Source organism: Capricornis sumatraensis, chromosome 10 (assembly GCF_032405125.1).
Source record: "Capricornis sumatraensis isolate serow.1 chromosome 10, serow.2, whole genome shotgun sequence".
Classification (NCBI taxonomy): Eukaryota; Metazoa; Chordata; class Mammalia; order Artiodactyla; family Bovidae; genus Capricornis; species Capricornis sumatraensis.
In genome coordinates this window covers 67,424,158-67,439,353 of record NC_091078.1, presented here as the reverse complement: position 1 = coordinate 67,439,353, position 15,196 = coordinate 67,424,158, and the positions used below count along the sequence as shown (strand labels likewise).

Here is a 15,196-nt window from a genome sequence, read left to right as displayed (position 1 = left end):
TGGAAGAATCCCTGGAAAACCATATTAGCTGGGAGCAAGTTTTCTGGCCCCTTGAAAGTGAGCCAGTCCTGCCAATACCAGTTCTAGGAACTTGAAAAAGTCATGTAAACTCAGAGCTTCAATTTTCCTCATCTGTTAAAAAAAAAAAAATTTTTTTTTTTAACAAATCAGTTGTACAAAAGCATTGTACAAGTCATATCTGTCGGTTGGAATTTTAAACATGGGGTCTTTATATATAGATAGAGGCTGGTTATTTATCTGTAATTTTGTGCTCTTTCCCCACTAGTCTTTTTGAAGCTCCAGAGTCTTCTCTTACTCCCATGCTTGTGTACGTAGGGTTCTTTCCCCTTGAAAATGCTCCCTTCTTCTTCATCCTCCGCCTCTATTTCCGTCTCCAACAGTTCCCAGTTTGGCCTCTTCCGCCGGCAGCTTCTCAGGTAGCTTCAGGCACAGTGAGTTTCTCTTACAGCCTGCAGGTGATATGCTCCTTGTCAGTTTGTCTTTCTGGTTCCTGCATGAATCAGCCTTGGGCTCCTGAAGGGCAGGGGCCTGCCTCCCACCCATGTTCACATCCCAGGGCCTAGCTCAGTGCCTGGCATGGAGTGGGCCCCTTGGCTACCATTGGTTGGGTGCAAGGACCTTTTGCTGTGCCCCTGACCTAAGCTTTAGTGCATGCTGTGCTCACATTGGGGCTTTCCAGGTGCCCCAGTGATAAAGAAATCACCTGCCAATGCTGGAGATGCAGGTTTGATTGCTGGGCAGGGAAGATCCCCTGGAGGAGGGCATGACAACCCACTCCCGTATTCCTGCCTGGAGAAGCCAATGGATGGAGGAGCCTGGTGGGCTACAGTCCATGGGGTTGTAAAGAGTCAGACGCAACTAAGCACGCACACGCTGTTTCGCATACGCTCAGGTCTCTTGTGGATGTGGTTAAGTGAAAAGAGCCACAGAAAACAGTACCTTAATGTGTCCATTGCAGAAGCAGTCTTGGGCTCTTGAAGGAGGTTTCATTCCCTGGCTGGAGACTAGGGTAGCCTGTTTTGCATAGGAACAGCCCTGAGTATGAGTTTTGCCTAGTGCTTAGGATTTTATTTTCTTAGACTTGGTTTGATGCAACATTTACTTTCTTCTCTTTGCAGCCTGGTTGATGACCGTTGTGTTGTACAGCCAGAAACCGGGGACCTTAACAATCCACCCAAGAAATTCAGAGGTAAGTTGGGGACCATTCCAGGGTGTGTCCCTTGCCTCATTTGAAAATTCACGAAGTCTGTTGCTGTGTGTAGATATAGTTGTTTGTTTGGTTTTTTTTAGTCAGTCATAGGTTTATTTGCCTACATATAGGTTTATTTGCCTACATGTTTTTAAGATGTATGAGGCCAGTTTCAGGCTTTCTGAACTCTTAAAAGGCATAAATAAGTTCAGTGTCAAGATCAGGAAGGCTTGTATTAGGACCTTCATTTTTTTTCACTTGAATACATGCTGGTAAGCACGAATTCAGTTTAAAGTCTTACACTTGTGTTCGAACAAGTAGGATTCATGGATTGAATCACGAGGAACATGTGGTATTTCAGCAGAACTTGCTGTTCCATTGGGAGCTTCGCTGTACTTACATACTTCACCTCGGAGTGAGGAGTTCTTATTATTACACTTACCTTTTTGAGTTAAAAGGCATAGGAGGGACAGTCTTCCTACTGGTGGCCTTGCACTGTTGGCTTTCTTTGTGGACCTCTTGTGTTTTATGTCTTCCACGGAAGGTAGATTAGTGTATTGCAGGAGGTGTCTAAAATATAGTTGGTATCTTAAAATGAGAAACGTTTTGTTGTTATTTTTTGCTGCTGTTGTGGTTAGCGCTTCTCAGCTCTGGCTGTGTAGAAGAATTATCTGGTAGAGATATTAAATTACATGGCTGCCTAGGGCCCCTCTCCAGACCAGTTAAAGAATCTCTCAAGGTTGGGGGCTAGGCACTGGCATTTTTAGGGCAGTGATTTTTATTTACAGCCAGGGCTGAGAACCCAGCGGGTTAACTATTTGACTGATGGCCTCTGTCCCAGAGAGTTTCAACCTTGCTGTTTGCAGATTATATCTTTCAAGTTATGACTTCTTTTTGTTCTTATGTGATTTAGAAACTGTTTGCAGTTTTTGAATAAAATCTCCAGAAATTAGAATAAAATAGGCAGTTGTTCAGATGGAGAGAAGCCATTTGGAAGGTGTTCGGTGTTGCGCTGCATCCAGTTGGCGTGAGGCTGCCAGGAGCATGTTTTCACCTGGGGAGGGGGCTGGTGGGAGTCCGTTTAAAAAACAAATCATTGGCATAAGCCTATACACCTCTGTTGCCTTTTTCTACTCAGTTCCTTCTCCATGTCACCTTCCAAAACAGAATCCTGAATGCAACAGAAAGATTTGATCCAATGATCATAATCCCATCACTCACTCACAGAATTAAGCCCTTCCTTCTGAATTACATAATGTGCTTCGGTTTTACCATTTAAAAGAGCCAAGCGTGAGGGACTCCATGCCAACATTGAGTGTGGCCACACTCATACTGTGCTGAGGGCTCTGCCAGCATTTTTAGCTGATGGAGTGGGTCTACTCTCCCTGGGAGGGGATTGAAGCCCTGGAAGGTGGAGGTTTAGTAGCTTGTCTGGAATCATAGAGTTGTTGACGGATGGAATAGGAGCTGAGATTCTCAACTTGGGCTGAGAAATCACCCAGGGGATGTTCAAAAACACCCACTTTTGAGTTCCACCTCCAGAGATTCTCATTTAACAGGGTATTTGAGATATTTTGAAAATTCCCTGGTTTGAGTCTCCCATGCAGCCTAGGTTATGAACCACTGCTCTTAGGGCCTGAGCTATAAACTCATGGCTTTATTATGTAGCAGGAAGCTGGTCCACACAGTGCTTTTACAGTTGGGACTAAGTGGAAGGGATGTGGAGCCTATTGCTTGGGTCCAACATGAGCTCCTATCCTATTCTGCACCCGGGCTCTGGGAGCTGGGAAAGGAAGCTGAGAAAGATGTTAGCAAACTGTTTAGAGTTAACCAGTGGCTGTCTGAATATAAGTTTGCTGCTTCTGCTAAGTTGCTTCAGTTGTGTCTGACTCTGTGCGACCCCATAGACGGCAGCCCACCAGGCTTCCCTGTCCCTGGGATTCTCCAGGCAAGAACACTGGAGTGGGTTGCCATTTCCTTCTCCAAGGCATGAAAGTGAAAAGTGAAAGTGAAGTCGCTCAATCATGTCCAACTCTTAGCGACCCCATAGACTGCAGCCTACCAGACTCCTCTGTCCATGGGATTTTCCAGGCAACAGTACTGGAGTGGGGTGCCATTTAGAATATTGAAATAAACAAGACCATAGCCAGGGGAAGTCAGAAGAGATGTATGTTTTCCTGGCACTAGGATAAAAGTGCCTGGTGCTTAGATGTATATCTGGTGGCTGATTGAAAGAGATTTTTTTTGAGATAAAAGTGACAATTCCTGTAGAAGCTATTTGGAAAGAACCAAACTGGCAACCCAAACCAGTATTCTTGCCTGGAGAATTCCATGGACAGAGAAGCCTCGCAGGCTACAGTCTTGGGGTCGCAAAGAGTCTGACATGACCGAGTGACTTTCACTTACTCAAACTCTTTTATGGCCTGGCTTGGGTCCACTGGTGGTCACGTGACAGTGACTTGATTTGTTGACTGTCTTTCCCCATAAATTAAAAATAAAGTGTTCTAGGTTGTGAGGTTCTTTGTACTTGTCGGAAATCTGGTTCAAAACATGCTTTGCAGCAGGCTTTGTGAATGTAGGTCATGGCTGCCTCAGTTCCTCGTGGTGAGTGGGAGGCTGTCTGCACACAGGTGAGGGGCCCTGACCCATCTCTCATTGCAACCACTGGAAGGTCTCTTGCACCCTGGAACCCCGGGTGATGTTTTCCAAAAAGCAGCCCTTCAATTGTGATGTGGTGTTTGAAACATTTTTCTCTAAAACAGGGAGAAAGGTGTTTCTTCTGAAAGGGATTATTGCCTTTCCAAATACAGATCTGTTTTGAAGGTTGAAGTCATTTAGATGTTTAGAAATGGTGCGTTGGGCAATTGGGTGGCATTTCTTGTCCATTTCCTTGCTGTGCCAATGCATCCTGAAATTTACCAGACACATATGGAAAAGTGAGATGCTGGTGAGTGGCTGGTTAAAATGATGGAGTCTTTACCTTAGTGATCAGCCAAGCTACACGTAGTCATTTGGGTTTGCTGTTGCTTCCTTCCCAAGTTACTTCCTATATTGAGAACCATCATAACTTGTTCTTAAGTAAATGGAAACCAAAGGTCGATTGATGTAATACTCCCTGTGGCTTCTGACTTGGGGTTTTAATTCTGGGAGCTCCTCTTGAAATCTGCCAACCTAGCAGTTAGTAACATAGGCTGGAGGATCGGGCTTCCAGGGTTCAAATCCAAATTCTGCTAATTCTTAGTTCTGTGACCCTGGACAAATGGCGTAACCTCTGTGAACCTTGGTTTTCTCATCTGTGAAATGCACAATGATATTAGTCCCTTGCTCAAAAGGTTATTGTGAGGATTAAATGCGTGTTCCAAATTTAGTACTGATGGTCCTTAGTTAAGGGCTTGGGAAGCCTTAGTTACTCCTGTCTTTTCATTCCCAGTTCTCAGTACAGAGCCTGATCCTCATAGGTGGTGGCAGAAGGGACAGAAACTGTATGTGAATAATGATACGAGAATAATTATAGATGGTTCCTCTTTTTGTCTTTAAATGCTTTGTGGGTAGCAGTGTGTACCTGGACCACATGGGCTTGGATTCGAGGCTCAGTGTTCCCATATACAAGCTGAGTGACCCTGATAGATTACTTAAATCTCTGAGCTTATTTCTTTACTTATGAAATGGAGGGAAAATAATTCCTTCCTCATAAAGATATAGGAAGGAAGGTAATATGGCTAAGGAGCCAAACAGAGTACTTGGGTACACGAGGCTTGCTCAAGTGACTGGAAGCTGTTATTTTTTCACAGTAGATGCTGATGAGTTAAACTGTTGAACACACTTGCTTCTTTCTGATGAGTAAAAGTACACTTCCAAGTGAATTGCTTTCTTTGCGATTCCTTTGAATGTATCTCCTGCCCCTGACGTTGTTGTGGGTAGGAAGAAGAGATTGGCTGCAGTTCTGTTTCATGGAAGCCAAGGCATTTTCATTATCTGAATGAATTTTGGACCATATCCTTGTCCTCTTGGTGATGAGAGCTGAGGTGTAGAATCATTCAATTACTTTAGTCCTTTTGTTAATGTGGTACCATTTTAAAGCGCCCATGTCAGTAGAAGGTAAGGTAGAATCTCTTTTCTTCCTCATGGGTGTCATTTTGCCTGTAGTTTGAAAATAGAGAAGGCAAACATCAGGTTGAAACTGGGAATAGAAACTTTGTGGTTAGTGATTTCCTTTCTCTGGATTGTCTTTTCCTTTTCATTCCCACCCATCCCTTCCCTGTCCTAAATACACTGGCATATTCTACAAGGAGAAGATGGAAGCTAAAAACCATTGTCCATTTCCATCCTAGAAGGTCTGCTGTTTTAAGTTGAACCTCCAGTGTTGCTGGAGTAGAAGTAACTGGGGCTTCTGGGAAACAAGATCAGCTTTGGTGATAATGATGACATTTATTGTGTGATCCCTTTTTTCAGATCGGGGAAATTGTCCAGTTCTTGCCCTCAAAACTTGATCTTCTCCATTTAGGTCAAGAGGCTACCTTTGACCTCACATTCTTGATCTTGTACGGATACTACACTATCAGTGTACCCAAGGTGTGAGAGAGTTTTAATCTTGTAGTTAAACCTTTAGTTTTAGAAGAGAAGCTGTTTAGACTGGTAGCTCAGAATTAAAGCTGTGGGGAGGAGCTTGGGCAGGGAAAGGTGAGGAGAAAGGAAGCATTCTGATATCTTTGGTGGTTCATGGGAACTGGGGATGAGCCCAGAGATCAGGCTGAAAGTGTGCAGATTCTAGATCAGCATCTCCTTGTCCTCTGTGTTTCCTCTTTCCTAATCGAAGTTGGTTTCAAGTGCAGTAAGCCACTCTGTTAACGTACTGTGAAAATGAGTCAAGCATTAAGGTCCTTCTGTGTTCTAGCTGCTTGCCTTGATGAAGAGAGGTGAGATGACTTGAGTACAGTCTCCCTGGCTTTCAAGAGTCTTTACAAGTGTCACAGAGAAATAGACCCACATTATGAATAACAGTACCGACTACTAGGGGCTTCCCAGGTGATGCATTGGTGAGGAATCCACCTGCCAATGCAGGAGATGCAAGAGACACGGTTTGATTCCTTGGGTTGGGAGGATCCCCTAGAGAAGGAAATGAGAACCCACTCCAGTGTTCTTGCTTGGAAAATCCCATGGACAGAGGAGCCTGGTGGGCTGCAGTCCCTGGGCTCACCGAGAGTCGGACACGACTGAGTATACATGTCACGTTAACACTGATAGAGTGTTTACATTGTGCATTACATTGATAGAGCATTTACAGTTACATTGTGCAAGGCACAGTGTGGATTGTGGATTCTCTCTTTTAACCTTTGTAACCTTCCTGTGAGGCATAGATATTGGTGTTCCCATTATATAGATGAGGAAATGGAAGCCCTGAGAAACATGGTCAGTTAAATATCCCTTCTTAGAGTGGTTGCTATTCATTCCACAGACATTTATATACTCCAGGGAAGAAAGATACATTCTCAAGGAAGTCAGTGCCAGTTCACAGTTAAAATCTTTAAGAAACATGATGAGAGTGATTTGTTGTCCACATGACCGCTGTTTGTAAGGGAACAGAGGCCCAGCTGGTGAAATATCCTTCTATCAAATATGAAAGTCACCCTTGTTATCTAGTAGTTCACTGGGGCAAAGTAGATAATGCCATTTGATGTGCATTCTCTCCTGAGCTTCGCAACACCTCCTCAGCCCAGGGTGTGTCTGTTTTATGCCTTGATGCCTTTTGGGCTGACAAGGTGGAGGACCTGGCCCAGCGTCGCATGGCTTGTGAGTGTCACAGTCAGACCAGAACTCCCTTGCAAAGGCCTGAACCCAGTGCTTTGCTCTTACTCTCCTCGCTGGAACCTTCCCAAAGCATGAGGGTTCCTTCAAGCATGGTCCTGTTACCTGCCATCTCTAAATGAGAATAGACTAGGTTATTACTTCTCTGCTGTCTATCCAAGCTTATGAATGAGGAAGATAGAAGGCTTGGACCCTTTGACTTAATGCATTTTTAACTTTTTACCTGTCAGTGGGGCAAGCTGTGGGGTATGCAATCTGTGACCTGCAGCATTCTTTGAATTCTATTTGTAGTGTAAATGAGCGTCTGTCTCCTGAGTGAAATGTTGGCTGAAGACTCCTGATAGCTCAGTATGTGTTCACTTTAAAACTATGAGAGCGTAGGAATCATGGGCTCAGATGATACTGAGATGAAGAAGAGTGTGTTGGTTGGCTCTGGTAAACCACTCTGGATCTAAAGGCATGGCTGTGAACTTCAGGATCAGACTTCTGGTCTTTTCATTTTCACTGGACTCTTCTGTAGTCCCAGAACGCTTGTACTGTAAGCCTACCTTTTAGAGGGCTTGTGGATTTATTTATCTATTTTTGGCTGTGCTGGGTCTTCATTGCGGCCTAGGCTTTTCTCCAGTTGCAGAGAACAGGGGCCACTTCTCTAGTTGCGACGCATGGACTTCTCATTTCAGTGGCTTCTCTTGTTGCGGAGCATGGGCTGTAGGGCACATGGGCTTGAGCAATTGTGGCTGGTGGGCTTCAGAGTACAGGCTCAGCACAGGCTTAGTTGCTCCAGGACATGTGGAATCTTCCCGGACCAGAAATTGAATTCATGTCTCCTCCATTGGCAGGCAGATTCTTTACCACTGATTCACCAGGGAAGCCCCTCCCTCCTAGCAGCTTTGAAGGGGGGGCCTCAAATAAGAATGGCATTTTTCATGATCAAGTGATGAGAAGTATTTGCATACCAGCAACTACTTATCTGATAATAAGCTGACCCGAGATTTAGGCCGAGGTGGGGAGCGGCTCTTGTAGGAAAGACTTAGGAAAACCACTAGCACTGGAGTAAAGAGCCCACCTAACCTGAGAGCTAGCATCTGGCCCAGGCTCTGCCACCAACCACTGTGACACCATGGGGGAAATCACTGCATTTTCTCCAGGCTTCGGTTTTCCCATCTGTTCAGTGGGCTTTAGCTTGAAGCCATGATCAGCCCCAGAAGCAGGCTGGTTACCATTTCACAAGGCAGCACTGGTGTCCAGGAGCCTCGTGCTGTCCAGAAGTAGGTTTCTGTTTCTTTGGGATTATAGATCTTCTTTGTCAAGATAAGACAAGTGGATGGAAACAGCCAAGTCCTATTCTAAGGCCAGGTGGGGACATGGCCAGGATCTTGGGTCACAACGGTCACCTGGACTAGAGTGGTGGTAACAAACTCTGCACTCAACTTTCTTTCACACCCGCTGTCCTTTGCTGCCCCTTGTCTAATTGTTGCTAAGCAACATTATTTCTGCCTTCCCCCCCTTTTCTTTTGACAAGGCCTTGAAGGCATGAACCGATATCTTACTTAGTTTTTAAATACCCACATGCCAAGGGGAGGGCCGCCCTTAAATTTTGTTTGTTCTTTTGATTGTAATTCATGATGGGTCTTTCGCAGTGGGACTCTGTTTCTGCCTGTCGTGTTAAATAAGGCAGAGAAATCAGTCTATTTAAGGTGCTTGTCAAGTATATGCCTTGAGGCACATTCAAGGTTTTGTGTGTGTGCACAGCTGCTTTGTGGGAAAAGTCTCTGGCAACTTATGCCGTATTCACAAAATCAACTCAAATTTAATAAAAAGATTAGTAGGTTTTTTATAATCTTCATTTCAGATTTACCCGCTTATCCCAATCTTGCACCAACAGACTCCATCTAAAGGGAACAACACTGTAATTTAAATCAATTCCCCGGGCAACATAGAAGGCTCCCAGCATGTCACACAGTCACTGGTGTGATGCCTGCCACTTGATTATACCAGAGTCCCACACACTGCACGTGGCCCTTGCTGGATTCCTGCCTACTTGCTCAAAGCTTTGAGATGCTTGTCTGAAGGTGGTGGGTATCCTGCACATGGGCATAGGAAAGCTTTTTGCTCCATTGCCTTGGATGGCTTTGTTTTTGAATAGCTGAGTCACCCCTGGAAAGTAGACCTTAGACCCCTGTTGTATATTCGTTGACTCAAAATAATCTATTTGCTAATGGAGAGCACATTTCAGCTCTGCATGCATAGAGTGCTTCCAGAGTAAGGGATCTGTTTTCTTTGTCATCTAATTGAATCTCAGGTCTGCTGTCGTGGCTTCCTCCATTGAGGGCAAAATTAAAGTGGACAGAGAGCACGTGTAATTGGGTCATGTTTTCATACTGCTCTACACTTCTCCTGAAAGCACAACCTAGTGGTTGATGAAGGACTTTCTTTTGGCAAAGGCTTCTATAATCCTGTCTTCAGAGCATTGATGAAGATGTGCAGTGAATCACTTGAGTTTCTGGAAACATTTTCCCTTCCTTTTTTTTTTTTTTTTTGACATTTGAGGAAATCAGGGAGATTTAGGAAGTCTCCTGGGGTCAAAAAAGCAATTCCATATCAAAATTGGGATTGGGACACACCTTGGATCTCCTCCCACACTATCTTTTTTGTTCTGTCATCTCGTGTAAATAAAGATAATCTAGTTTCCCTAAGTGCAAATAATAGTGAATACCGTGTATTGATATAGTGATTACATACATTAACAAAGTTTTATCTATTTAATTTTGATAGTTTCCTTTACTTTCGTTATTTAGCCCTTATCACAACCCCGTAAGGCAGCTACAGAGCAATGAAGTCTTCCCCTCCTTTTATAGATGAAGAACTGATATACAATAGGTTGAGTGGTGGTCCAAGTTACATAGCGCAAAGTGGCAGAGCCAGGATTTGAACCCAGACAATGTGACATCAGAAACCTTCTTTTTATTTATTTATTTATTTTTTGTAATTTTTAAAATTTTTTTTTTAAATTTTAAAATCTTTAATTCTTACATGTGTTCCCAAACATGAACCCCCCTCCCCTCCCTCCCCATAACATCTAGAAACCTTCTTTTTAATACCTACTCCAAACTATCTTTAGAAGGAGATGGGCCTTAGAGTTTTCCTTTGCAAAATTACTGAATTCCTTCTTAATTGGTTTCTTCCTCTTTGTTGTTCACTCAGTCATGTCCAACTCTTTACGCCCCCATGGACTGCAGTATGCCAGGCCTCTCTGTCCTTCACTGCCTCCTAGAGTTTGCTCAAATTCCCCTCCATTGAGTCGGTGATGCTGTCTAACCTTCTTATCCTCTGCCATCCTCCTCTCCTTCTTGACTGAAGCATTTCCCAGCGTCAGAGTCCTTTCCAATGAGTCAGCTACTACCAACTCGACTTGTTCTTCCTTTACTACCCTGAAACATGACATTCTGAGATGTGCTACCCAGGAGCAAATGTCTGCGTACGAGAGGTACATGCTAACTGCCTACTTAACAGTCTTCAGCATAGTGTTTATCACAGCTGTCTTCTGTTTTTGTCTCTGCAGCTAGATTTTGGAGCACCTGGAGGGACCAGATCTTTTGCCCTGCCCTCCTGGCCCAGTGCCCAGCATAATGCTGGTCTTTAGTTAAAAGCTGGTTGAAAAGAATTTCATGCTTGTTCTAAAATGGTTTTCACTGTTCCAAGCTCTTGCAGTGTTTTTGCTGAGGACATTTTAGGTTAGCTGAAGGCTGATATATTTTTTTTTTTAACAAGGATGCCTGATGCCGTCCTATCTCTCCCCAGACTACCTGAGTCCAGAAAGCTTTCTGAAAACAGATTTCTTATAGTTGACTTGTCTTCTCCCAGGAATGTGGACTGACTTCATCCTCTCCTTGATGCCTGCCCCCTGCCCCCACCCTGTGTTGGATCTTTTTCCTCTCTTGTGCCTATAGTTTTGAGATTACCTGACTTCATTCAATACATGATCATGAAAAACAATAATTCCCTTCCTTCTCTGTGCTTGGCCTTCTGGCAGAGTCATGGTATGCCTTTGCGCTTGACTGTTGGAGCATCCCTGTGGTGTGGTGGTGTATCATCCCCATTTTACACTGGGTACCCTGAGCCCAGAGAGCGTTAGTAACTAATCTGGACTAAGCTGGGATTTGAACCCATACCTGGAGGGTTCTTGACAGTATCTCTACTCAACCACTTAAGTGAATTAATAGAGTTGTGCTTCTCCAGAAATGTCTGGGGCCTCTTAGCACCTCGTGGGGTTCTACATTTAAGTCATACTGCTCCGTGGGGATAAATCTAAAGGAGCAATAACCAGGAGAATAGGATAGGTCTCGAAGCGACGATGTTCGTGCTGAACTGCGAAAGATGGGAGAGACCGTGAGGCATTGTAGACTAGTTGGGTGACAATATTTCTCACCTAAGTTGCTGCCGTGGCCTCCTTGCTGGTTTCTGCACTGGCCTCTTGATCCTTTGTGTCTGAGCGTGGAGCCCGTCCCATCGGTTCCCCATGGCCAGAGGAATCCGTACAGGTCTCATGATGTTACCTGGTTGCTTGGCACCCTCAGTGGTTCCCCACTTGTGCTTAGGATAAAGAACATGCTTTCAGGGTCCACAGGGTCCTGCATGAGTCACCCCACTTACCTCCCAGCCTCACCTGCAGTCCCCACTCCATGATCTCTGCTCCAGCCACACTGAGTCATTTCGTCCTGGCTGTCGGGGAACTTGCTCTGCACTCTGGGCATTTCTTGTCCTTTATCTTCTCTCTGAAATGATCTCCCCATCTCCATCATGCCTCTTGGGACCCCTCATCGTCCGCAGCCCCTGGAGCCGGACTGCTTGGGTTTGACACTCATCTCTGGTTTTGCTGGTCATGTCACCTTCAGCCTCTCAGTCTCTCCATTTTCTCATCTGGAAAATGGTAAGATTATTGTATGTGCCTCACAGTGTTTTGATGAGAACCAAAAGAGCCTGTCCGTGTGAAACACTTCAGGAGTACGTGGCCCATATTAAATGCTCTAAACAGTTGGCTGTCATGGCTGGGTTTTGCCTTTGCTCTTACCCACCCCATTCATTGTGAGCTCAGATACCATGCCTGTCTCCTCTAAGGCTTTGCACAGGCAGGCTCTTCCATATTTGTAGAATGAATGAGGAAAAGAATGTGCATCCAGGGATCTTGGTAAAACTCAGGTTCTAATTCAGTAGGTCTGGGTGAAGCCTGAGATTCTGCATTTCTGACAAGCTGCTGTGCTGATGCAAGGCCCTAAGGGACAACAGCCAGTTGTCTTTTCTCGCTTTAAGGCTGTCATGTGGATGAGGGATGTTCAAAGCCCTTAACAACAGAGAATTAAGGCCAGCAGAGTCCAGTGACCAGAGGCAGAGTTTCAGATTTTAGGAACATGCTTCCGACTGTCATCAGTGCTGAGCGATTGCTCAAGGAAGAGGCCCGCTTCAAAGGACGGGTTTCCCCTCATTCACAGGAGACTAAGCATTTGTCAGAGATGTTGGAGACAGTTTCTACCGTGGGACAGAGGTTAGGTAGATGATCCCATCTGTCTGTGTTTTCCCATCGAAGGACCCAGCTGTTTCTTCTCTTTCTGCTTCCCGTGGAAGCACTGTGTTTGGGGACATTGGGTCAGCAAACAGCTGGGGAGAGTACAGACATGCTGTCCAAGTGAGAAGCTCTCAGAGAACTGTGTTCATTTCATTTTGTTGAAGACCATTGGTCATAGTGGAAAGATGGGATTATTGAATATTTGAAAAGGTGAGCAAATATAAAGAAACTTACCTATTTGAATCAAAATAATCCCTAATCTGGTGTAAATGAATAGGTAAGATGTATTGGGTGGGGGGGGGGCGGTGGGTGACTGTATGCTTAAGAAGTTCTGGCTCTGGGGTCAGACTTGGGTTCAGGTCCCTCTGCCCCACCTGTCATGAGCTGTGTGACCGTGGGCACATCACTTAACCTCACTATACCTTAGTTTCTCTCACTGGTAACTATGGTTCATAATAGTACGGAACTGATGGCATTATTTTAGGGTGAGGTGAGTCATGTAGGGAACACAGTTGGCCGCCTGCCTTGCACGACCTAAGCACCTAGTAGCTGAGTAGCTGGTGTGGCTAAATTTGCAATTGCCAACTTTCAGAACATCTCTTAGGAAGATCAAACACTGCCCTTCAGACGTTGATATATCTCTAAAAAAGCTTCAGGATGTGGACTGTTCAGAGGTATCTACTGCCAGACACACTTTAACCTTTTTGAATTTCTTATACTTTATTGAGCGAGCTTATGATCAAGAGGAGCTCGAGAGCTGTAGCCTTTTGAAAAGGAGCCATCAGGCCCGTCTCTGCTTGCACAAGCCTCGATCGCAGCCTCAGTTACTGATGGGGCCTTTGCTGGAGATGGCAGACCCATATTATGTATAAAATTACAGGCCCAACCAAGAGAGGAAGTTGTGTTTATCTTCATGCAAGCAGCAGGCATTCCGGCCACTCTTGACAGACAGGAGGCAGATATTGCCAATCTGCTCTTTTCCTGAAACTACCCACCCTGCTGTGTGTTCTTTGTGAGTTCAGAGGGGTGCCTGCCACTTGGCCTGCTGGGAGACATTCTCTACCTGGCTGTGAGCACAGTTGAGCTCCCTGGAGAAAGGATGTCCAGTGGTTACTTTCTCGGTACTATTGGTCGAGGCAGGGGCCCGCGTGGCTCCCACAGAAGGCAGAAATTGTGTTTGTGTCCTCTGATTTGGGGAGCAAAGTGGAGAGTGGCCACAGGTGTGGGGAGAAGCATATGTCCCTTCAAAGAGTCCCATGTTTATCCCCCTGACAAAGCCATAGCTGGAGGTCAGTGCAGAAAAACTCCAATAAGAGCAGTTGTAATAATCGAGAAAATAAGTTGGGCAATTATTTCTCTTATTGACATTTAGAAGTTCTTTCTTTTTTTTTTTTTTTGGTCTGGTATTTTTCTGGGTACATTTGAGTTCCAATTTGGGTGCTTCTGAAATGTTTAAATATTTTGTGCTGCTAAAATTACATGTGTCTAAAAATGTTATCAGCGAGTACACTTATGTATAAGCTCACTTGGACTTCTGCTAGCAAGTTTCGGAGACTGAGGTCACCGCTCCCCATAGCCATTCTCAGAAACATGGCATTTTCAGGTAAAGGTAAAAAACAGAATAATCCAGCCTAGTTTAGCCATCAAGTAAGAGGCCTGCTCTTGAGAACTTTGCTTCTGTCTTGTCGACAAAGAATACTGGGGTTTTGTTGCCATAGTTTCAGTGAAAAATTTGACCTTAGCTACAATAACATACAGTTAGAAAGAACTAGCTAATCGGTTTTCTAAAATTAGTGTTCTCTAGTACATAAACCAGTAAGAACAGAGTATTTAATTAAATATTACACAAGGATATAAAAGCCCAGGGGAATGCAGTCACTTGATTGGGGCAGAGAGAGGAAGGAAACCCATAATCGACCTTTACTGGTCTCTTGCAAGCTAGAAGAACTTTTTTTCTTTTTAATGGTAGCATTGACTATTTTCAGATCTGTCAGGAATGAATATATAAAGCTGAGAGAATGAAGCAGAACATTCAACATTATTTCCAGTTGTCCCTTGCGGGGTGCAGACTCGCAAGGCAAGAGCTGAAAAGGATGTTGGGCCATTATTCTCTCAAGGACACTTGGTGGTCTCATAGTCAGCTTGGAAAGGAGAGGCATGTCGAAGTTTATTTACTGTCTGAAATCTTAGCCACTAGGTTCTAGACTTTAGTTCCTTTGAGTGCTGAGTGTGTGATTAGGGGACCAGCACCCTTTGTTCCCTCTACCCCACAATTAGTTAGGCTTTGAGTGCTGATTGCTGCTGCTGCTAAGTCACTTCAGTCATGTCCGACTCTGTGCAACCCCATCGATGGCAGCCCACCAGGCTCCCCCATCCCTGGGATTCTCCAGGCAAGAGCACGAGTGGGGTGCCATTGCCTTCTCTGTGAGTGTTGATTGAGCACCCCCAGAATGATCTGTATGTAGATTATGCAAAATTTGGCATTTCTCGTCACCCACCTATTAAGACCCCCTGCCTTAGCTGGTCTTTTGGTGATGGCTGAAAATGTTACTGATACTGTGTCAATCCAGAAAACTGTGTTAATATTTCTGGAGTGAAGTAGGTTTCAGGCTCTGTAG

At 44.7% G+C, this 15,196-nt stretch overlaps 1 protein-coding gene across 4 annotated transcripts in view; it reads left to right on the top strand.

Moving 5' to 3' along the window:
- Positions 1-15,196, top strand: part of ITPR1 (inositol 1,4,5-trisphosphate receptor type 1) — a 321,362-nt gene that overhangs the window by 3,376 nt on the left and 302,790 nt on the right. For all 4 annotated transcript variants that reach the window (XM_068981702.1, XM_068981699.1, XM_068981700.1 and 1 more), the window contains exon 2: positions 1,140-1,210. In XM_068981702.1, the coding sequence (XP_068837803.1) occupies positions 1,140-1,210 (71 nt within the window). The remainder of the gene's footprint in view (positions 1-1,139; positions 1,211-15,196) is intronic.